This window comes from Endocarpon pusillum (assembly GCF_000464535.1).
Source record: "Endocarpon pusillum Z07020 unplaced genomic scaffold C734253, whole genome shotgun sequence".
NCBI lineage: Eukaryota > Fungi > Ascomycota > Eurotiomycetes > Verrucariales > Verrucariaceae > Endocarpon > Endocarpon pusillum.
The window spans coordinates 360078-383243 of NW_006913602.1; the positions used below are offsets into that span (position 1 = coordinate 360078).

The window sequence follows — 23166 nt, forward strand, 5'->3', positions numbered from 1 at the left end:
GTCTACTATGTATCTTGACGGATACAGAGCCTCAACAGGATAAGGGAATCTCAGAATCTCTTCCCAGCTTGTTGAACTCTCTCTTCTATGTCTCTTCTATCCATCTCACTCCTCTGATTTTCTGCTACATCTTTGACATATTTGTTCGGTTGTGCTTCTTTGTCTTCGGAATTACAAAGATCAAGCTCTATTTCTCTTTCCCTGACAGCATTGCATCGGGTCTCGCTTCGTTTCCCTAATTTCAACAATCATGTCTCCGCGGAAGGAGTCTCAGACGCCTACAGGGATTCACCGCACCTGGTGGAAAGAGTCCAGCATCTATCAGATCTACCCCTCTTCCTTCCAGTCTCACTCTCCCAACAGGCCTACTGGCACCATCCGCGGCATTACCTCGCACCTCTCTTACATTCAGTCCCTCGGCACAGACACTGTCTGGCTGTGCCCTATCCTCGCGTCCCCTCAAATCGACATGGGCTATGATATCTCTGACTACCGCGACATCCACGAAGGCTATGGAACAATGGAGGACCACGATGAGTTGATCCGGGAGCTGCATGCAAGGAAGATGAAGTACGTGATGGATTTGGTGGTCAATCATACTAGTGATCAACATGAGTGGTTCAAGAAGTCGAGGTCAAGTAGAGGCAAAGGTAACGAGTTCAGGGATTGGTACATATGGCGGCCTGCCAAATACGATAATGGCGGGCAGAGACAGCCGCCGAACAACTGGCTGAGCTATTTTGGAGGTAACATAATCTCTCTTTTCAATACTCCCTTTCCCCGGCTCGTCTCCCCCGGCATCCTTCTCGCCAGTGGCTTAATGTTTCTACCTCCAGACAATGCCGCTATAAAAAGCTAAATGACTTCTTCCGTCCCTAGGCTCAGCATGGCAATGGGATGAAACGGCACATGAATACTACCTCCACCTCTTCGCCCCATCTCAACCTGACCTAAACTGGGAGAACCCCTCCGTCGTCTCTGCCGTCCACTCCATGATCCGTTTCTGGCTAGACCGCGGCGTCGACGGTTTTCGCATGGACGTCATCAACTTCATCAGCAAGGAGCCCGGCCTTCCTAATGCCCCTGTTACCGATCCAACCAGTCCGTGGCAGAGCGCTATCGCTTTGCATTCCTGCGGGCCGAGACTGCACGAATTTCTGCAGGGAATCGGGGCGATTCTGAAGGAGTATGATGCATTTAGCGTTGGAGAGATGCCAGGGGTAGGGGACGAAAAGGAGGTGATGAAAAGTGTAGGACAGGAAAGGGAAGAGTTGAATATGATCTTCCATTTTGAGCTGTATGGTCCTCCTACCAATCTCGTTTGTTCCGTTCAATTTGCTATTCCGACTAACCTCCGCTGCAACCAGAGTAAGCATAGACGGCCAGACCCAGGACAAATTCCTCCCCCGCAACTGGACCCTCCAGGAACTGAAACGCATCATCTCAAAATGGCAAGCCATGATGCTCACCAACCACGGCTGGAATGCCCTCTACCTCGAAAACCACGACCAACCGCGCAGTATCTCGCGCTTCGCCTCCGATGCCCCGAAATACCGTAAGTTCTCCGCTAAGATGCTCGCGACCTTTCTGGCGCTGCAGAGTGGCACACCGTATATCTATCAGGGCCAAGAGATCGGCCAAATCAACCTGCCTAGATCGTGGGGTTTGGACAAGTACAGGGATATCGAAACGTTGAATCATTGGCGCGATAAGGTCCTGGTGGAGTATCCCGAGGACAAAGAGTTTCAAGATAGAATGCTAAGAGAGTATCGCAAGAAAGGGAGGGATAACGCCCGGACACCCATGCAGTGGGACGGCAAGAGCAGGAACGCGGGATTCACGGGGGAGGCGACGCAGCCGTGGATGGATGTACATCCGGACTATACGGAGTGGAATGTGGAGAACCAGATCGATGACCCGGATAGTGTGTTCAGCTACTGGAAGGCTGTGCTAGCATTGAGAAAGGAGTTGAAGGATATTTTTGTGTATGGCGATTTTCAGATGCTGGACCCAGAAGGCGAGGAGAGTGTGGTATTTATTAGGTCTGCTGATGAGCGGAACAAGGCGTTGGTGGTGATGAGTTTCAAGGACTATGAGACGGAGTGGCAGGTGCCGGAGGGGGTGAGGTCGTTTTTGCAGTGTCCGGTCAAGCTGAAGAATTATGAAGACGAGCCCCAGTTACGACGAGGAGGAGGAGAAGGCGGAGAGTCGAGTGCGATGATATTGCGACCCTTTGAGGCACTGGTGTATGTTAGTTCGGGTGGAAGCAGCGACTGATTGGGCGATGTTGGTTAGTTCTTCGTCTAGAGGGAAAATCGGTCATGACTACATGGCTGGAGAAATTGTTGTTTCTATGATTATGAAAAGACATATTCCCTCTGCTGTGCATTCTCTCAGACAAGCGCTATAAGCTTTAGGGGTACGCCCAACACCATTATCGCCATAAGAATGCAGCTGTCATAACCTCGTCCCGCCATTTCTAAAGCCAATTTTTGTTGGTGCGATCACCACTGCCACGGATAGCGCTTCACCTGCTACCACCTCATCATGTCTACCTAAATCAAACAATCAAGACAACAGCAACAAGCCAACGCACCCATAAACGCCGCACAAAACCCCCCTTTTGCAATACCTCCCGGTCTTCCTCCATTCTGATAATTGTTATATCCCGGACCTCCCTGCTGCCCTTGCATGGGGGGTCCATAGTTCATCTGCTGTTGTGGCCCTGGGCCGCCTCCACCGTAGTAACCTCCTTGGGGAGGTGGTGCGCCGCCATAGTATTCCTGTTGCGATCCTGGTGCTCCACCGTATTGGTTGGGTTGCGGTTGGCCGTACATGTTCTGGGCGCCATAGTTCTGGGGTGGTGGGGGTGAGCCGGGCCCGTAGTAGGGTCCGGCGTCGTGGTGGGCTGGTTGGGGGTAGGAGGGCGGTTGGCCGGCTTTATTGTTGAATTTGTCGGACATCCTGGTGTTCGCGTTTGTATAGCTCGAGAGGGTTTGCGGGTTGGAGAGGAACGTGGCGTGTACTGATGATTTGAGGGGGATGTGTACTAGTGGCAGCCACGAATCAAGGGGGCTGCGCAGGATAGATGAGGCTTTAAGAAGAATGAAATCGCGGTTCGAGGAGTAGATGTGGTTTACTTGTTAGTAGCGGTCGACGTGGGAAAGAGAGGAGATGAATGATGACGAGTAACAGGGGAGGCAGTGTGATTCGTGTTTATGAGGCTTGGATGGCATGCAACGAACTCCGGACTGCGGATGACAGAAATGATTGGTGAGGAGAGTTTGCCCAGCGCAGCTAGCCGCGTCACCCCGGATAAGAATCCGGCTGAGGCTTGGTTGCGGGCGGGAAAGGCCCTTAATCATTGATTGAGAGCACTCGGAGTGACAGTGCTTGCCGGTGGAAATGGCCCGTCACGCCTGAAGAACGGTGCTCTCATTGTATCAATTACATGGCGGTTATTCAAGGTCTTATCGATGATATGTTCTAAGTGGTTGCAGATACCTCTGTCGGGTATGACACCTCGTCAAGCACTCAATATAAGTAAGCAGGCGTTTGAGCGGTACATGAACGTTACCCTGAACATTCCTTGAATGTGTTCCTTCGTACACTTGTGTGACACCGCTTCATACCAACCAGTTCTCCTTGCTTGAAAGCAGAAGGGGTCAGTGTTTTGAAGAATCGAAGCGCATTCGAGCACCAAGGTCAGGCAACCGCACTTCTGCCTGCCGTTATTCAAGGTTTGCTGGAGCTTTCTTGACATCCTATTTCAACCATCATCCCTAGGCTCACAATTACTGCCTATGCGATCAAGATCATCGCTTCCATCAAAGCACACTATTGACACACTTTAGCTGTGCAGCACCTGCGGTAATACAGCTTCAAGTGACAACCCTCTGACTACAACTGTGAGCAATGGCAAACATAAGCTCTCTGGGCACTGAAATTCTCGTCGAAATCCTTCAATATGTAAGTCATTTCGATGCTGCTAGCATACCTGGTGACACAATACTGGTGTCTGTCAACATACTTCCTTGGTGGCGTGCAGTTCGCAACGGCTCCACCACCTAATGAGGCTGCTTTGATACCAAGATGACAAGGCTGATTAAAGGCTCTGCCAGGTTGACGATGAGTCTCCTCGAACCACCAAGAGATCTCTTGTTCTCGTAAACAAGCATTTCTATGCCGCCACCCAGCTGGTCGCTCATCGTCGAAAGACCATCTGCTACACTGATAATACACTCAAAGAAACCCAAAAGCGAATTCAGACGTGGCTTCAGGATCCTCTCGTGCTCCGAAATGTGCGGCACCTGACTTTGACTGGGTATATGGACCGAACCGACCGCCTATCTGGACACCCAAAACCTTGGTCATGTGATCTCACGTTAATGTGGGCTCCTCTCGTTAAGCTTGTCACAAAGGCAGCGCGTCTCACAAAGGTCAGCTTCGACTTTGACACAGTCCAATTCCCTCTTCCGTTGCTGCAGGCACTTCAAACTTATCATCCTCAAGTCAAATTGTATATATGGGGATATCATCGTGAAGAAGAACTTGACCACACCGATCCAGCTGAGCAGGCTTTGGCAATTTCACCCATCCTGCGGGGCATCAAATGCGGCGCGTGGGTAGATTCATTCGGCACAAACATCGATCTAAGAACTGCGGCCTTTCAGCGTATTGTCGCTAATGCACCGAATCTCGAACTGGCCTCGTTCAGTAGAGGTCGCACCGGTTGTATGGGACGTTCTTCAACACTCGAAGATCAAGTACGAGAGCGGGAAGCTGCTGCCAAATTCTTCCTAAACTCCCGCGGACCTAATACCTCTATTCGAAAGCTTGTTCTCGATGGCTTCGCCCTTAGCAAGCAGACCCTAGTCGAATGGGGTAAACACGTTTCGCTTCCACATCTGGATGACTTGAAATGTTCTCGTGGCACGCCTGAACGCACATATTTCGAAGCTGCCCCGGCTCTCCTTACAAACCTGAAACACCTGTCCCTAAATCTGTCCAGTGCCAGTAAGCATTCGGAAATACCTCGTCTACTCGAGGGATACTTGGCTACTTGTGCTCCGTTGGAGACCGTCAGCCTATGGAGTTGGATGGGCGTGGTCTCGATTGACACGATTCTGAAGCATGGTACAACTCTCAAGAAGCTCGAACTACACGAAAGGGAGGCATATGTGTTTGATTGCAGACGCGGCTTACTCTCGGTTGAGGATGTAAGACGCATACGGAAGGAATGTCCTCGCCTGGAAGACTTGACTCTTGATCTGGATCGGGAGGATGCAGACTGGCGAAAGGATCTCGATTATCATAAAGACATCCTTGAGGAGCTCGCGCAGCTTGGCAAGCGATTACGAAGAATACAAATTTACCTCGACCTCGGTGTTGCCATGGCTAGTCTCCCTTGTGCCATGGCTGCCCAGCAAGCTCAAAGTTTCCCAATCATCATACCGGTAGCTGGAATACATGACAGCGAGAGGGTAACAGACGACGCAGCAATTGATGCAGCGAACGTACCCGCGGAACATGTCTACAGAGGGCCTTTCAAGCCTCCATCAACAGCGGAAATGTGTAAGCACGGTCGACAGCTTTGGAAAACCATCTTTGGTGAGCCAACACAGCTTGGCCCTCGAGAACTTGATATCAAGTGGGGCGAATGGGAACGTAAACTAGGCAGCGGACGCCCAGCTAATTGGGTCTTTTGGGAACAGCGCAGGAAGAGGTATCTGGCGGTGCGACCAGAGGAGAGAGACGACAGGCCTGGCGAAGCGATTGTACATGTTCAGGGTGGGTTAAGACACCAAGATGATGACGACGACCAAAACGACAACTACTCCTATTGATGCAAGGCGGGACGCAACGGGAGAAGAGCTCTACTGGATTTGAAGGCAGAATCAGAAGATGAAGTGTGACAAGGGAATGGTCAGTGAACCATTTCTAACATCAAATTGGTCTGGGTTTTTTTTGCAGTCTCTACGTTGGCTCTGCTAGCATCAGACATGTTGCTGCTATTGGTGTGGCTTTAGCAGAGAAGCTCATAGCTATACAGACTACCACCAAGGATACCATTGCAGATCGGTGAGAGCATTAGTGAGACGTGTTCAAACCTTTCATTTTGCCTTTGGATGTCTTTCTTCATTTATCTCATTACTATAATTCGTATCTAGATTCACTGGGGGTGTTGTTGATTTTGGATTCCCCCTTTTCTGTAGAGGAGTGCTCCTTGGGAACATCCATGGATTCTGAATACGCCCTCGTGGACCTAGACAGTTGTTCCATCCCGCCAGGTCGAGAGTGCGTCTCATTGTTTTCTCTTCCGTACCCTGCTTGTCTTGAACTCACTCACTCAGGCAGGCAGGCAGTCAGGCAGGCAGGCAAAGAAGCGCCGCTCCGGAGAATCAACCATTACATATAAGATACAATACATTGTACCAATTCAATTGCGATACGGAATCATCTAGTATTCACTTCTGTCAACACGCCTCAAACCCGCCTCCCCTCGTCGTCCTCCTCCATAATTTCAATGCAGTAAGCAGCTCCTCAGAGTGGCGTCGAGTGGCCTCTTCTCAGGAAAGCGGGTATCGTGTAACTCTCATTCCTCTCCTCATTTATCCATCATAAGCTTCAAAGGTCATGCCCCGCAGGACCAGTGCAGGGCCCAGTAAAGCCATAATCTGTCTTCTCGGTGTACTGGAGCAGATACAAATGCTAGGTTGAATTTAGTCGAGGATCAGTACTGATGAAACTGGTGTTTGAGATCTCGAATTCTGCGTCACGTTGAGAATTGGCCGTGTGACTGCTAGTCCATCCATTGTGCAGCAGAGGTTGTAAATCACATGAAGGACGTGATACTGTTCACATATAAAGTCTGCTCGAGCCTTAGTGCAGAGAAAGGGTGAACATAGAAATATTCATCACGGGAAGAGGAGAAGAGCAAGGTTGAAGCCACGAGAAAGGCTACTGTAAGGTCTCGCGGAAGAAATACCTTGAGTATAAGGATAAATAGAGCTAGAGAACAACAGATGGAAAGCAATATAATGTCCTCAGAGAGAAGGAAGGGCTTGCTCTCGTAACCATGTCTGATCGAAAGGGGGATTGTGTTCAATCCCAATCCTTTTGGCCATCACAGAGAGGTCATTCTGGCCAACCTTTAACGTCTCACGCATCGATCTCTCAGCATGCCTGCGGGCACAGTGGGCGCATCTTCCAGCGGCTGAGAATAACCTCGGAGGAGATATCCTATCATCATATTCCCGATTTTCAAGCAGACACTCATTAAGAAAGCATTCAATACTCTGAGAGTACTTGTCCGATGTATATCTGCATCCCAGCTAGAAGATGTTGGAAGCAACAGCCTAGCAGAGCAGTATGAACGCGGAATACATAGCTGGTGCCCAACCCGGAGGAGAAAGCAAAGGCTAAGACGGAGCGAAGTAGAGTAGAGAATAGAGTAGAATAGAATAGAGGACGGGAGGGAGGACAGGAAGGTCAGGGGCGGGAAGGGGTGGAAATCGGTGGCGGAATCAGTCTTGGCCTAAGCTAGAGTGAGTCAGCTCAGGCCGCCAACTCATCATCTCCATCATCCCCATCATTGGTATTTGTTGTTACCCATTCCAGATCCAGGCGATCTCCATACCTTTGGATTGGCGTTGGATTGACACCTTATCTGTAAGGCAACAATAATGTAGCTGTCATCACCAATCTCCCCCTGACGCACTCCATCCGACCAAGACCCAAGACCCAAGTTCTAGTCCAGGGACCGCGCGGCATCTCCCTTGAAGCTGTACATCTAATCCTTGCTTTGAACAGCTGTATCTGTAACAGTCCCTTGTCTGGACGAGCACAACCCTACGCGGCCATGTCGGACGGTAAACCACGCCTTGTCATCGTCGGTACCGGATGGGCAGGCTTCTACATTGCCCAATACATCGACACGAACCAATATGCCGTAACGAGTATCTCACCCCGGCGTACATCCGCCTACACCCCTCTGCTCGCATCCGCAGCATGTGGTCTATTCAATTTCTACCTGGCCGAAGAACCCGTCCGTTCCAAATCCCGCTCCGCCCAGAAGTTCATCAAAGCCAACGTCCTAGATGTCAACTTCAACGCCAAGACGGTTCATTGTGCTCCCGCATTCGACGACGACCCGGAACTATCCCAGCAGGAGTTCGACATCGAATATGATATCCTGGTCCTTGCTCCCGGCTGCGTTCCGAATACCTTCAACACTCCCGGCGTATCCGAACATGCTCTCTTCATGAAGAATGTGTCTGACGCCATGGCGGTGCGGAAACTGTTCTTTGACCTCCTCGAAAAGGCCTCCTTGCCCAACACGCCCCCATCCAAAGTCCGATCGCTCCTCCACATCGCCATCGTCGGCGGAGGTCCCACAGGAATCGAGCTCACCGCCGAACTAGACGACCTCGCCAAGCGCGAACTTCGTGATCTATACCCTGAAGTTGCGGACCAGATCCACATCAGCATCTACGATGTTGCGCCACACATCCTCTCAGCCTACGACAAGAAATTGTACGAATACGCCAACGAGTCCCTAACCAGGCGGAGAGTCGCCATCGAAACGAACAGCACGATCGAGCGCGTCGACCGAGAAGCAATATACCTGAAAGACAAAGGCCGAGTCGAATACGGCATGCTTATATGGGCCACCGGCAACAAACACATCCCTCTCATCGAGCAGCTGGCGAGCCAAACCCGCCAAACCACCAAGGGACTCCGCAGAATCCTAACAAACGACCATCTCCGCGTGCTGAAACCTCCTGTCTCCGACAAGGACAACCACAACGATCCCGAAGCCTACGAGTGCGTCTTCGCCCTCGGCGACGCAGCCGACATGCTCAACCGCTCCCTTCCCACCACGGCAGAAGTCGCCGTGCAGAAAGCAAAATACCTAGTCAATTATCTCAATCATCACCACCACCAGCCCTCCGTGATCTCCGCATCCGAGGCCGTCGCGCCGTTCAAATACCAACAGAAATCCCTGGTGTCGTACCTGGGCGCGCACGACGGCGTCATCGAAGGCCGCAAGTCGGAAAACGGCAACAGCAGGGACGGCGAGGGCTGGACGGGGCGCAGTGCGTGGCTGGCGTGGAGGAGTGGCAGTTTGCTGTGGACGCGGAGTTGGAGGAACCGGGTCATGATCTTGTTGACCTGGGTGGTTAACTGGGTGGGGGGGAAGGAGATTGCGAGGATGTAGGTCGGTGGGATTGCTGGGATGGAGGGTGTAATCGGGTGGGGTTTGTAGCGGAATGAGGGAGGGAGAGGTGTGGGAATGAAAAGAGGAGGGAGGAGGGAGGAGCGCAGGTCTACTCGCAACTCATTCATGATATCACGACGCCACTTTCGATAGACTTAATCCGCTGGGTGGGAAGCAACCGTGATGTAAAATCCTGCCTCGCAGCGAGGAACGATCTTAGGGGAAAAAAAGCCACGAATCGGTTGTCTTCACCCCTCCACCTCTGTATCCTACGCTTTCGACCGCTATTCCTCCTCTCGTAGTAGATCTGTATATTTCTCACCTCATCTCCTCCCAACCTGGCCACCCAAGCAATGCAGTTGAAATGCAATCCAGATCCGCCACTCGATTCAGCTCGATTCGATTCGATTCGGCTGAACCAACCCAGGACAGCCAGTCAGTCCTACACTTGTATGCATGATATGCAAACCAGAGAGATAGATCGATAGATCGATCGGTTTGATAACCACCACTACCAGCACCACAATAATCGAGCAAAACCCCCGAACCCGAGTCCGCTCAGTCGCAACGCTATGGTACAATGCAATGCAATCCACCCCACTCCACCCGAATACATGCAGTGCAGCGCAGAGAGCCATCGTCAATCCTACCTCCGCCATCCCTTCTCCCTCCGCTTCTGCTTCCGCTTCCGTTCCTCCTCTCCCCCCGAGAGCTAGCTACGAAGCATTCTCTAAACCGATCAACTGCTCACTCGCGCACCTGATCCCGATGCAAATCCCAATCTCGATCCTAGCAGGTAGGACAGAAATGAGGTGTCCCAAAGTGAGAAGTGAGAAGTGAGAAGTGAGAAGTGAGAAGTGAGAAGTGAGAAGTGAGAAGTGAGAAGTGAGAAGTGAGAAGTGAGAAGTGAGAAGTGAGAAGTGAGAAGTGAGAAGTGAGAAGTGAGAAGTGAGAAAAGAGTTGGTTGGAAAGAGATGGGCCGGAGAGGGGGAGAGGGAGGGGGGGGGGAGTGCAGGAGTGACTAATTGGCTAACTGACCAACTAACTGACCAACTAACTGACTAACTGACTGGCTTGGATAGCTAGGGAGAATTCAGTAGAAGTAGTAATGAACTTGTGAGGAGAGGAGAGGAGAGATGGGATGGAATGGAATGGAATGGAATGGAACGGAAAGGGATTGGACGGGGGTGGAGCTGTTGGACGGGCGGGATGAGGCATGATTGATTGATTCGCTTTGCTTTGCTTTGCTTCACGGATGTGCAGGTGCACGCGCACGCAAGACCTTTTCTTGCTTGCTTGCTTGCTTGCTTTCTTTCCTTCCTTTGTTGCTGTGTCTAGGTGTAGGTATGAGTAAAGGTACTGACTGGTACCGGCACTGGTACTGCAGCGGTGCAGCCCGTCTCCGCTGCGGCGCCGGGGGGCACTCGACTCGGTATTTAGGATTTGCGCATACCACCGCTATCAGGCCATGCCTCGATCACACAGCCAAGATGGAACAATGCTTCCCAAATACGACCCCGATCTCTGTAAGCGACAATATCCAGAAGAATGCGCGTGGTTATAGGAATTCATCCTCACCCATCCCCACGACGGGACCATCACTTCGTGAACCTCTAGAAGCAGCCCCTACAGCCTCCGAGGCAAACCCGTCACTCCAACCGGCCAGCATGCTCACCCACCTCACCATCAGCCAGAGCGAACCCCTGATCAACCACCAAAGACTTCCCATCCACCTGGCCGCCAGCCCTCCGAAAATCCAGCTCCTGACAAGTGTCCACGTAATCCAGCCCCACCTCATCTCTCCCCTCCCGTTGATTCCGTACTCGTACCCGTCATACCCTCCCCGAGGAGGATCCGGCCAGACGTAATACTCAGCATATTCGGGATGACAGTAGCCGCCCCAATTACAGAGGACGGTTTCGGTCAGATACCATAGCCAGAGGGCGAGGGTGGCGTAGCCTAGGGCTGTAGGTCTGGGAGGCCGCCACCATGGCTCATGCTTCTGGGGTGAGTGCCAGAGACGAGGGATGGGGAGGGGAATAGATTGGGGGATGTGAAGGCGGACGGGGAGGAAGAGGTTGGAAGTTGATGTCGTATTCAACGTCGTGAAGATGGAGGATGTTCCGCGAGGACAGCCACAGCTTTGGCATGGACCTGTTATCAGCTCTCCGTTCGCGGATATGATGACAGTATTGCCAGTATTGCCAGTGCTAGTCTGCGGCGACGGCTGTGAGACTTGATGTTCCAGCTTCGAGATCCCCTTCCTTGCGTCGTGGATATTTGTTCGCAATCTTTCCAGTTTGGTGCCCAGACGCTCCAGTAGTTCTGTCTCTGTGCCTGCTGCTTTCTCAGAGCCGGCATCTGTGTCTCTGTCTGCCGCTCTGTCCCCGCTCGGATGAGACGTATTGGAATCGATCTCTCGCCGTGCTTCGAATTCTGCGCCCATTCGTAGCAGGGTTGTCATGTCAGCGTTGTCGAGAGTGAGGAGGTCTTCGAGAGACTCGATGGTTGCATCACCAAGGTTGAGCGTGTCATTGTTATTGATCTCCTCTTCCTGGTTGGTGGCACTGTCTTGCTGGTCGGCGCTTGCTAGTTTTCGTTTGGCTTTTGTCAGAAGGCTTGTAAGGGCGCTTCGGGGGAGGTTGGGAGCTAGCTTAGTAGGTGGTTTGGTATCTGCGTTTTTATTATTGGTGGGCTTCGAATGGTCTTTTTCTAGATCGGCATCAGGCCTCTCGGGTACTTTGTCTGTAGGCACTGGTATAATGGAGGAAGATTGTCGTTTACCGGTAACCACAGGAGTATCTATCCAACCGCCGGTGACATGGGGTGTTTGAGCATATTTGACTGGTGCTTGTTTGTGCTTGACGGTCTTGATCGTGTTGGGAAGTATTGTGTCAGTCCATGCACCAGTCACAATTGGGGTTCTGGCGGCATCTGCTGATATAGACCTCTTGACGGAAGAGGGAGAAGTCGCATCCGCCACCTCTCGGGAGGACTTGCGTGATTCATCCTGCATCTTTTGCAGCTTACGGATCTCTGGTTGGGCAGACTCGGCCTCCTCTTTCTTAATAAACGACCAGTCTTCGGGCGTCAAGCTAGGCTTTGGACTCTCACTGATTGCTCTGGCTAATCGTTGCAAGCTATCTCGAGAATCCTTCCTGTCCTGTATCGGACGACCATTGGCATTGTGATTCTGTTTGATCCCGTTTGCTGACGCTTTGAAGACCACGATAGGGGTATCGGGTATTGGCTCCCCTACTTCCTCAAATCTAGTCATGGCCTCCTTCTCTGGAGATGCATCATCCTCCACTCCCTTTTGCGCTTCCAGATTCTGGGATCTTGCTTTGCCCACAAGAAGCTCACGTGAATTCTTCTTTCTGATCTCACCCAATCGATTCGTCGTCACAGCCCGCTTTTCGAGGGTTTCGATCTCTCTATCCTTGATCTGATCGGGAACGCTGCTTCGGACCTTGACAGGAGGGCTATCAGACACCAGTAGGTTAGTTCCCGTAAAGTCATTCAACTCCCAATGGCGTATTCTGTCGAGTGAGGATTGCTTGGATAGAGATGTCGGCATAGAATCCTTCGGTTGCTCGGGTCGCGGTGTCAGGCTCTCTTCCACACTGGGCAGCGGAACGTCTGCTGCAGCGGCAGTCCAGTCGACTTGCGAAGATTGTTGCTTGTCACCAATGGGAGTAACATTCGCAGGACTCCCATTTCGATCATGAATCTTGCGGAGCCAGTCCTTATCTACTCTTCCTTTCGTTCCCCAAGTCCGGGGCACATTGGGTGGGGGGTTTGTATCCTCATTGCGCATGCTACCGTTCGAAGACCCGTGTACAGATGCGGAGTTATCTCTTGCGGCGGACTTCTGAAGATTCTCCGCCGTCAGTGCATGTCTGGAGCCAACCTGGGCTTTGCTGAACGCTAGGGGCGTAGTCTTCTGAACAGCTTTGTCAAGACGTGTGCGATCTCGCGCTCTGTCTTGCGTATGAGGCGTCAACTTGGCCGCCAGGACTTGGTCGGTCATGTTTTCCAGAAAGCTCATGCCAGATGCATCTGTCAGCCCGGTCTCCTCACGCTGATTCTCTTTATCGGCGTCAGCTGCCTGTGGTTGTGGAGTATTGCGGCTGGAGCTTCGAAAAGTCAGAGGTGATTGTGAGCTGCGAATACGGTTAAGTCGCGCTCTGTCCTCGTCGACATAATCATTGTGTGACATTGTGCTATCTGTGAAATCGTCCTCTTCGATCTCTCCTTCCTGTGCAGCTAGCCTCTCCTCGTCAGCTATCCGCTGATATACGTCGTTAAGACCTCGGGGTGGACTTGAAGCATCAGAGGTTGGGCTGGCAGTGGGGACCGAGGCATGTCTCCCTCGAGGTGGACTAGATGTAGGTTGCGCCTTTGATGGACCCGCCGGACTTCGTCCTGTCGTTTGAGCGGGCGTCGACCTGAAGATCTCCGGTCTGGAGTAGAGATCACTCCCAGCAGATGACCGACGTCCGGAACTGGCAGTCGCGTCCCAAGCATCTCTCAGTGTTCTTGTATTCCCAATGGCACGTCTGGGCCTAGAAGCTAGCGCGTTGTTCGTATTTTTCTTGGATGGGCTAGGAGTTGGTATTCTGGATGAATCAAGCAGACTGTCGGTGAAGAAATCGTCGCTGGAGGCAGGCTTGCGCAAAGGATGGGCGCGGTTGTCAGATGCACGCCTGGCAGCGTGAGATGCATTGCGCTCTTTGCTCGGAGGCATGGTGGATGATACGTCGCTTTTCGAGGAATCAATTGCGTCACATTTTGACCGTGTGTGCTGACTCGCTGGGCGGCAGCCTCTCTAGAAATGACAGGAATTCTTGTGACAACATCTCGGTGTGACACATGTTGATGTTGGGGTTGTTGAGATCGACAGGTCCCGCTCAATTGGGCAAGTAGCTTTACATAACAGCCACTACTGTAGCGTGAAGGATGTTCTTAGATACACGGAAACCCTATCTGAATCAATCCAGCTTACGATTCTGATCTCACAGGCAAACACTACAGTCCTCCCAAGCTCTTCTGGCCAATACGGTATTGAAGAATTGTGAGATGCTGTGATTGAGACAGTGAAGGCTGCCAAAGGCCCCGGGATGGACATCAGAACAAGCTAAACCCACGTCTTCTCTCGAAGAAGCCGAGCTACTGCCACCTGGTCAAATCAAATGGCACGTTCAGCTACCAAACAGGCCATCAAGGCTTCTCACATTGCATCCCAGCAATACAAGGGACCTCCGCCACCCTTTGAGCTACCCCCAGAGGATTTGTCGTCGCACTTCTTGTGTACCCTCTCGAAAGATCATGTCTACATCGTTCATGTCGACACGACTCCTCGAGCCCTGAAACGGCAGGTATTCCTCGTCCCTGTCTGTATGAATATCTTCTTCTCTCTTGTTCTGGTCTGGAGGCTTTACTATGCAGTTCCGATGTACCTGGACCTGATCCTTGGAACTTTGGGACACAACTCAACTACCGCTGTTGATGTCCAAGCGGCCACCCGGTCAGAACTATTCAGCATCACAGTGTCAAGGACACTGACGCTCATGGGGGACTACATGCTATTTGCCCTGCTCGGGTCCTGGCCATGGCGATTCGTCTTCGGTCTTGCGGCTACCAGATACTCCAGCCCATTGAAATGGCGTATGGCGTTAGGCTTCCGGGACAAAGAGGTCATTGTTCGGCAGTCACGAGTATGGGACAAAGGGCTGTTGCCGGATTGGACTATTGACGACGAATTGACGCTGAAGCACAGAATAATGCCGGCGCTGGAAAGGAAGTATCTGGGAAAGACTGGCTATTTGTTGGAGGATAAGGATTGGACCCTCGATTTCCGAGCCATCACAGACGCACACGCATTGGTTGAAGCCAAGAAGCTCGAGTTCACGGACTTCGAAAAGGCCGTCCTCGTATTCTATCCTCCCTCCGGTGGGCCCTTGGGCGGCTGGATGATTTGGCATGTCGCCAGAGAGGACCGGCCCCAGACTGCAGAACAGAGAGACACGCTTGTACGGTTCAAGGAAAAGCTGACCGCCATGGGCCACGAAGATCTGTTCTATCGATGGGTAGAGCTGGTGCAATACGAGAGCAATTCACCTGGTGGTTTCACTCCCGGCCGTCAAGCTGCGGCCATGAGGGAAGCAAAGAGGATCTTTGAGGAGAAGGGAGTCAATTTCGCGAAGTTCTGGCAAGAAGTGGGTGGTATGGAAGGAATGCCTGGGCTTACCAATGGTACCTGAGGTGTCGGAGGGGTTGCGTTTTGCCAAATGACACAAAATGCACTTGACTGCTAGCAGAGGAAGAATAGATAGAAGCGGCCTAAGCTTTGATAGGGCGTGAAAATATCTCCAGCCTCTGATGGCTGGCAGCGTAAGCACGCGCTCAGAAAACCCGGTCATGAGTGGGCTTTCGAGTTGTCAGGGTCAGCTTCCATGAAAGTGGCTTGACTTTGAGGAGAGGGCAGCCACGGTAAGATCGCCCAACCGGATTCTTCACCTTTCTAATTGCTGATAATACTACTGCAGAAGCGAACGGGTCACTGACGAGGTCGGATATAAATACCATGTCCTTCTTGCTCAGGACGAAGCAGCTGAGGAGCGATGAAGTTGCAAGGGGAGTTCTTCGCCTGAGTCTACAAGCACGAGCTGAGCAGTCACAAAGGCGATTGCGCGATCAGAAGCAGCAAAGCAGGGCATGACATTCTCGACCTAGCCAGCCTGCCTGGTATCCCTTGAATCATTGCAAACCCAACCCAGCCTTCCAGTTTGTCAATCTGAAGTTTTGCTTTCGAGACCCTCAGCTAGAGTATACAAGTACACGCCATGTGGCGTTGATATCGGGAAAAGGAAAAGAAACACCACCTCAGCTGCTCCATCCTCAATTTCATCGAGACGCCAGCGAAGTCGTTTTGGGAAGCGGAGAGTGATGATTAGCCTATATGTGGTTGGCCATCCACGATCCTTGGAACGAGGTCGATATTTTAGTGACCACCTCCATAGCTTCCACTCCAACCACGTCCACTGCCGTAGCCTCCGTAGTTTCCAAATCCAGCACTGCCGCCATACCCGCCATATTGCTGAGTGCTTTGAGGATGATTGCTCTGGCCCTGCTGATGACCAGCCACGTTGGCGCCAAATCCACCATATTGCGGATAACCGCCGAAAGCTTGTTGGCTGCCTTGCTGCGATTGGGGGGGCGGAAATCCACCAGACTGACCACCTTGCTGTGATTGCATATTGTTCACCGCAGAACCGGGACGATGGGCAGCCTTGACGATCGGGCTCGGACCACCCGTTTTGGCCGGATCATATCCCTTTGATGCATCCTCGAGCCCGATCTGGGCAGAGTGCTGCTGCGACATTGGGGTGTGCCCTCCGAAGCCAGACTGATCTCTGCTGAATGGATCATTCATACTTCCAAAGGTATTGCCACCTGCAGCTGGTTGTGATTCAGAAGGCTGAGCAGATCCGGTTCGACCATACATTCCTTCACGTCCCATCGAGGATGCATTGAAGCTGCCCGTGTTCGCAGGCGAGGAAGAGTGCTCATACGAGTACTGATGCTGGGGCTGATTGTACATGCCTGATTTGTTGTAGTGCCCACCATATTGCCTACCATAGCCGCCGTATTGGCTGCTCTGAGACATGTAGGAATCATCGTAGCGGCGAGCGTCATCGAACATGGGACGGTTCTGACCGTACTGATGTTGGCTCATTTGATTCATGTAAGCCGCATATTGTTGGGGATAAGGCTGATTATAGCCCGCATTGCCATATCCATAAGGATATCCGCCCTGCGAACCCTGAGATTGGTGCATCTGCTGGGACTGTTGTTGTTGATGCTGCTGACCAGGAAGTGCAGGGTTAGGCGTATTGTTGCCGCTGTCCTGTGCGTCTTGCGGTCCGAAACCGGCCTGAGGGCGACTTGTGGCATATTGTGGCTGGTTTTCCGTCCCCGTGCTACCAAAAGCGCTTCCTGAACGCTGTTGAACGTCTTGATTCTGTCCGTATCCATAGTAGTTTTGATATGTCATGTTGCGTTGAGCATCTTGATTGTAGAATGCAGAGTATTCGTTGGGGGCCGAAGCTGACGCCGCTGGTTGAGTTTGCGTTGGTGCCTGGCTGGCAAAAGCGTCCTGAACCTGGGCTTTTGGTTGCTGGGCTGATTGCTGCCCGAAGGTATCATATGCCTTCTGCACAGGTTGGCCATACCGAGCAAATTGATCAGCGTATGCTGTTGTTTGGGTCGGAGAAGTAGGTTGCTGCTGGGGCGCTGGAGGCAATCCAGGCGCAGGTCGTGCTGCAGGGACAGGCTCTGCTGCGGGCTCAGGTGGTTGAACAGCAGGCGGTGGCGGCAAAGAAGCTCTCGGAGCAACGGGAGAATCGTCTGGAAGCTGAGTCCTCGTCTCTGGCTCTTCTCGGTCTTCGTCCAGCCCAGCATCATCGGGAGAACCATTGATGTTCATGCTACCAAATTGCATGGCGGCACGGCTAACCGCGTGATTATCCGGCATCACAACCGCTTCCTGCTGCTCCAAAACTCTACGCTGAAAGCTCGATGTGCGTCCGGTGCCAGACGTCGCTTTCATCGCGCTTGTTGCATAACCAGACATGCCTGGGCGAACAACTGGCTGCGTGCTGGTCAGATTGCTGTGAGGATCCTGAGTACTGGCCACGGTGCTAGCCGCTGTAGCTGTAGTGATAGGCTGTGACACATCTGGAATGTGCTCCAGGTTATCATGAGTCAACTCATCTTTTGAAGGTGTGAGCGTAAGTGCTGGATCCAAGGATGGTGCGTCCACTATATCACTCGAGATGCCATCGATCGAAGGCTCGGGTTGCTGCTCGGGTTGCTGCTCAGGTTGCTGCTGCTGCTGCTCAGGAACTCCATCGTGGTCCCTTTCATCTGGTTGCGGAAGACTTTCTTCGGCTGCTGGGGATGGTGCTGGCAATGACATTTTCTTCGACGGAAGTTCAGGAGGGGGTTTTGCAAAAAGACCTGCCCAGCCTGAGACTTTGCCTGAGGGTATGACATTGCTCTTCGTTTCTTCCGACTTGGCGATGGGTTCTTTAGATGCTTCACAGCTTGCCGGTACATCAACGGTTGCAGAATCCCCGTTCGTGGGAGCATCAGCCCACGATCCTGTAGCTTCTGTTGCGGTCCCTCCAGCAGTGTCTCCCCAACCATCCTGGGCCGGCTTGACAGTCTTTTCTGAAGTCCTGGTGCCATTTGCATTGCTGGCAGCCCTGCCCCCTCGTGCGCCTCGTCCACGGTCAGTGCCTCGGCCACGCGTACGCCCTTCTGTTCCACCTCGTCCGCGAGCAGCTCGATTGCCAGTTACATCTTGGGACACTCCCTGCGCTTCTTTCACTTTTGAACGAGATCGGTCGGATTTTTTCGATACTTCACCCCATTGGGAGATGCTGCCTACAAAGAGTTAGAGATGGATTCAAGTGCACAAGCATTGTCCATACCATTTGTGATTCTTTCAACGGTGCTCTCGAGATCTCCACCAGTTTCCTCCAGAGCAAAGACCACGTCCTCGACAGTCCAATCAGGGAAAAGCTCCCGCACTGTAGAAACCTTGCTGCCATGTCTCATCTTGAGTTCACCAATTTCGCCCTGGTCTTCGAGGGATGCTGGAGCATTTTCTCCATCGCTCTTTGTATTCTTGCTGGCTCCTCGTCCACCTCTGAAACCACCTCTGCCGCCACGGTGTGAGCCTCTCCCACGGGGCGCTGAGGGTCTAGACTGCACTTCCGACATGCTCGTACTATTTGGGAGGAATTTCGGCCAAGGAATGTAAAGTTGAGACGAGGTAATGGAAGGGTGAACAGAAGAGAAGACTGGTCCCAAGGTCGAAAGCCTGAACAAGTCTGCCTCCCCTACTGTCACCGGGATTGCAGAGAAGAAGCTCTGGCTGCAAAGCCTGACGCCGAAAAGATAATAAGATCGAACGAGTCAAGGCGGAGTGGTAGAGCTGGAAGTGAGACAATATGGACCAGAACATGAAGTGTACCAATAATTCGTGAATTTCTGCCCCGTACACCACTGCCAAGACCAGCTGTTGTGAAGCCGCGCTGGCGAATGCAATGACGCTTGCTACACCACAAACGGCCCATGCATGTACTGTTCTACCAACCTCTCCTAAGGTTGCGATGCAAATGTCATTGAAGTAAAATAGTAGGGTCAGGTAGTCGGGGGCTGGGCAGTGGCCCACCCAGCAAGTAGCCATGAAGCTCACTCCCACTCTCTATGTCCGCTCGTGGATAGCAAAGCTCCATCCTCCAATGCCAACCACACCCCAGGAGAATAAACAATTACTCTCCCTTCTCAGCTCATCTTTCCAGCGTCGACTTGATGATGCTCACCCTCCGGTTCAGCCGAGGGAAAACATGCGGCAAGCCACCGTATGTGTCTCGGGTCCTGCTGCGCACAATTCCTCCGCAAGAGCCACTATGGATCATCTACAGTCCCTGCTTCACCATCCACTGCTAGCCCAGAATGCAGCGCACCATCCAAAGCCACAGACTGAGGCGGCTCAGGCTGCCACTATGATGGATCAAGCCATGTTGAGAGGGCAAGCTAACCTAAATTTGGTTGACAGATGCATGCAGGTCTACCTCAGGACATTGCAGAGTGGGGAGGTCAAGGATGAATTCAGACTGGGCAGGAGGATATCAGCGTGGTTTACTTCCTCCAATCCAGCTACCAAGGATAGATTCTTGTCCTCACCTGGGGCTCTATGCAACGCTGTGCCAATTTTGTATGCTGATGGCCTGGAGGAGGTCGTATGGGAATGGTTGGGAGTTCTCTATTCTCGCAAAGTGGATGTGGTAGATTTCCAAGGGGAGGCTGAGGTTCCAATGGCCTCAAAGCCATCTCAATGGGTCCTTCAAGAGACTCATCTCACTTTCCTTATGATCAAAGAGGCTTTGCGCAGAAGCAGGCTTAATGCCGCAGTTCAACAATTGGTTCAGGCTTCTGCCTACATGTCCAAAACAGGACGGATGTCCTCTGTCGTCCGTTCTTCACAACCTTGGCAGGCTTCCACGAGGGCCGTTACACTGGCACTTCTTCGAAGGCGACACCGACATGGTCTCTCTGCTGTTTTGTTTGATCAGTTGTTGGATCATCGATCTTCATGGGCAGATGCAGACTTCTTGACCTCTAAGCTGATGCCTCTCTACCATCCTGCGCAACCATCAGCTCAAGAGTTGGCGATGACGGTGGAACAGGCGAATGACTCGATGCAAGTGCATTTTGATCACATCAAAGTCATGTCTGGTTCTGCACAAAAAGTAGTGTTGAATGCCCTGCTGGATGGGGCTCAGTTGCTGTTGCTGCAAGACTCCAGCTCAGTGCAACAGGCTCAGCTCATTCTCGATCTGGTGGAAAAGCAATTTCCAAATCTTTCGGATGTTAAGCATAAAGAAGCTACACAAAAACGCATCCAATCTGCTCGACAAACAATCCTCCCGCAACATTTCGTGGATCACCCTATTGGTGTCATCTGAGCATCTGATTGACCATGGTGTTCCCCGTTGCCACAACTTTGATGGTCCCATGTTATGCTTGACACATTTGGCGTCCTTTCTGTCTGTCTCCTAGACAGGGCAGCGATTTGCTGCTCTTGGTATGGGAGGCCTCAAGAATGCAGGCACAAGCGGCCGCTATATCATGATTAGCATCTTCGCTCACATTTTGCCGTCACTATGTACTCACCGCTGGCGTAACCAGGGTCTCGTCTGACTCGCGGAAGTCATTGTTCCGGCTCAAAACAGGCAGATCAATCCCATTTCGTGCTGGTGCTGGTGCTGGTGCTTGCGCCTGTGCCTCTGCTTGCTGAGCACGGCGTGTCTCTCTGCGATGGATGAAGCAGAGTACTGCCACAATCGTGGCAAAAATGGCGGCTGTCAAAGCGATGGCAAAAAACGTGCGCCAGAAGTTGTTGAAAGGCATTTTGGTGAAGTTGGAGCTTGATTTGTTATGTTTTCTCGGCAAGACGAGCACAGCGCAAAAGAATTGTGGTGGTACCAAAAGCAGCGGTAGATGTTGTTGACTGAAGGATGTTGAAGCCAGAGAAGAAGGGTGCGCCATTGTTTTTGTTTGGGTTGCTGCCACAGTGCGGTGTTCACCCAAGAAAGGAGTTGTCAGGCGGTTTGTGGCCAGCGGCCGCCAGAACAGCTTGAGGTGCTGCTGCAGCGTGATGCTCAACCATGAAAAGAGTGTCAAGCAGTTTCTGGTGAGTGGCCGCCAGGAGCCAGGACAGCTTCAAACCATGAAAGAGGGATTTAAGCAGCTCGTGGCCTTCAGGACAGCTCAACGTTGAATGGTGCACAATCTGTCACAGATATGCAAGGCTGGGCAGCGATGAAAAGGAGCTATGTTGTGGATATAGGTCTGCTTTACTTTCGTTGATATGTTGATACGATGTGGTCTGCGGACTCATGTCTGAGTTCTTTACTGCCCAGTGGGAAATTGCCAAGGACTACAGCGATTCACAAGTTGACTTCTGCCTCCGTTGCCGGGAGCGATGTTGCGTACAGTTTAGCAACTCGTTTGTTCACGATAGCCCGCCATCAGGGAAGTGGTCGTCAGGCCGACAGTGTTACAAGCAGCGGTACAAGCAGTGGATCAAAATGGGTTTTATGCTCTTCTACCAAATATCCTTAACCTCTTCACACCACCGTCCGGTATGATTGTCATCTTCACATGAGTAAGAACTCTTCCGCCCGTTGGGATGGAATCTGACAGGTCCTGCGCCTCAAATACATGCTCGGTATCTGCTTGACATGGCCTCTCGCCCCTCAGAAGCTCAATCCAGCCGTCTTCATCTGTTCTTGGCTCCGCCCCAGCTTCATCCCTAGCCTCAACCCATCCCTCCACTCTCACTGCTCTAGGGAAGTTTCCCCTGAAGTCTTTCGTATCCACAACCACCCTATCCACACTCTTCCCCTTCAAGCCCAACCGACAAATCACCCAATCCACATGATCCTTCACCCTTGACCGAGCAGTCTCCCACCCATCTCCCATATCCTTTCCTCTACATGGCAGCAGGAGGTTACTCTTGACCCCAAAATGCTGGTCCGAGCACTCCACCGCAACTCCCCCATGCAACGCACTCGAGAGTTCCTCCACCCCGGCCCGTCCCCCTGCACAGCCATCACAGCATCCAGCGGCGGCGGGACGGCATGCCCATAAACCCTTAACCTCGCAATCCCGCCATCCGGATACATCTTCAACCTCAGATGCGTATACTGCCTGCCCTGATCCCGCACCCTCCACGCCTGCCTCCGATCCGGCCCACAAGCGCTCCTGGGGAGCACCTCGCTCCACCCCTCGAACCCGTCGCCGCTCACCGCGTCCCCGCCCTGTTCCCCCGGCGCGAAATACCCATCCAACCCCACCTCCGGCGCCTCGTTCCCGCTGAAATGCGCCGTGTCCACCTCGACGCCCTCGATGGTCCCCACACACCCCAGAAATGGCTTCGGGTTGTGGCGGCGCGTCTCCCAGCCGTCGTACCATGCCCCCGAGTGCACGTAGACGCCTGGCTTGCGGACCGCGGGCGTCGGCGTGAGCAGGTTGGCGGCCGAGGCGAAGTATTCGTCGCTGAGGGAGTGGATGCGGGCGTTGAGGACGCTGCTGGTCAGGTTGGTGGTTTGCGAGAAGGTGGCGTCGATCTGTGAGGCGGGGACGGCGGTGGGGGTGGAGGGGAAGATGGTGTCGCTGATGGTGCTGGGGGATAGGAGGGGCACTTCCATGTTGATATTGGTGCAATTGTTTCTTAGTAGATTTTGTCAGAATTGATGAAAGGGAGATTTGTGAAAATGGGGGACGTCAATGGTCTTCAATGCCGCTCCGCTCCCCCAGTCTTTTAAAGTGGCGGGGAAGTCCGGGGGGAGCCGGGCATGTGCGGAAAT

General features: G+C 52.5%; 10 protein-coding genes across 10 annotated transcripts; 5 read left to right on the forward strand and 5 right to left on the reverse strand.

The window, feature by feature from the left end:
- Positions 1-250: 250 nt before the first annotated feature.
- EPUS_00115 (uncharacterized protein) lies at positions 251-2277 on the forward strand (the record flags this gene model as incomplete). The annotated part of the gene is made up of 3 exons (XM_007789145.1): positions 251-746; positions 880-1297; positions 1368-2277. 3 exons carry the CDS (start codon positions 251-253, stop codon positions 2275-2277), a joined length of 1824 nt encoding a protein of 607 aa, XP_007787335.1.
- A 278-nt stretch (positions 2278-2555) lies between these two features.
- On the reverse strand, positions 2556-2963 carry EPUS_00116 (uncharacterized protein; the record flags this gene model as incomplete). The annotated part of the gene is made up of 1 exon (XM_007789146.1): positions 2556-2963. One exon carries the CDS (start codon positions 2961-2963, stop codon positions 2556-2558), a length of 408 nt encoding a protein of 135 aa, XP_007787336.1.
- Positions 2964-3915: 952 nt separating this feature from the next.
- On the forward strand, positions 3916-5846 carry EPUS_00117 (uncharacterized protein; the record flags this gene model as incomplete). The annotated part of the gene is made up of 2 exons (XM_007789147.1): positions 3916-3969; positions 4122-5846. 2 exons carry the CDS (start codon positions 3916-3918, stop codon positions 5844-5846), a joined length of 1779 nt encoding a protein of 592 aa, XP_007787337.1.
- Positions 5847-7861: 2015 nt separating this feature from the next.
- Positions 7862-9220, forward strand: EPUS_00118 (uncharacterized protein; the record flags this gene model as incomplete). The annotated part of the gene is made up of 1 exon (XM_007789148.1): positions 7862-9220. The coding sequence occupies one exon, from the start codon at positions 7862-7864 to the stop codon at positions 9218-9220; it is 1359 nt and encodes a 452-aa protein (XP_007787338.1).
- A 1558-nt stretch (positions 9221-10778) lies between these two features.
- On the reverse strand, positions 10779-13967 carry EPUS_00119 (uncharacterized protein; the record flags this gene model as incomplete). The annotated part of the gene is made up of 1 exon (XM_007789149.1): positions 10779-13967. One exon carries the CDS (start codon positions 13965-13967, stop codon positions 10779-10781), a length of 3189 nt encoding a protein of 1062 aa, XP_007787339.1.
- A 445-nt stretch (positions 13968-14412) lies between these two features.
- Positions 14413-15483, forward strand: EPUS_00120 (uncharacterized protein; the record flags this gene model as incomplete). Its single annotated transcript, XM_007789150.1, has 1 exon — positions 14413-15483. The coding sequence occupies one exon, from the start codon at positions 14413-14415 to the stop codon at positions 15481-15483; it is 1071 nt and encodes a 356-aa protein (XP_007787340.1).
- A 740-nt stretch (positions 15484-16223) lies between these two features.
- Positions 16224-19009, reverse strand: EPUS_00121 (uncharacterized protein; the record flags this gene model as incomplete). Its single annotated transcript, XM_007789151.1, has 2 exons — positions 16224-18670; positions 18718-19009. 2 exons carry the CDS (start codon positions 19007-19009, stop codon positions 16224-16226), a joined length of 2739 nt encoding a protein of 912 aa, XP_007787341.1.
- Positions 19010-19476: 467 nt separating this feature from the next.
- Positions 19477-20760, forward strand: EPUS_00122 (uncharacterized protein; the record flags this gene model as incomplete). The annotated part of the gene is made up of 1 exon (XM_007789152.1): positions 19477-20760. One exon carries the CDS (start codon positions 19477-19479, stop codon positions 20758-20760), a length of 1284 nt encoding a protein of 427 aa, XP_007787342.1.
- A 90-nt stretch (positions 20761-20850) lies between these two features.
- Positions 20851-21205, reverse strand: EPUS_00123 (uncharacterized protein; the record flags this gene model as incomplete). Its single annotated transcript, XM_007789153.1, has 2 exons — positions 20851-20916; positions 20969-21205. The coding sequence occupies 2 exons, from the start codon at positions 21203-21205 to the stop codon at positions 20851-20853; spliced, it is 303 nt and encodes a 100-aa protein (XP_007787343.1).
- A 1037-nt stretch (positions 21206-22242) lies between these two features.
- On the reverse strand, positions 22243-23007 carry EPUS_00124 (uncharacterized protein; the record flags this gene model as incomplete). Its single annotated transcript, XM_007789154.1, has 1 exon — positions 22243-23007. One exon carries the CDS (start codon positions 23005-23007, stop codon positions 22243-22245), a length of 765 nt encoding a protein of 254 aa, XP_007787344.1.
- Between the last annotated feature and the right edge of the window lie 159 nt (positions 23008-23166).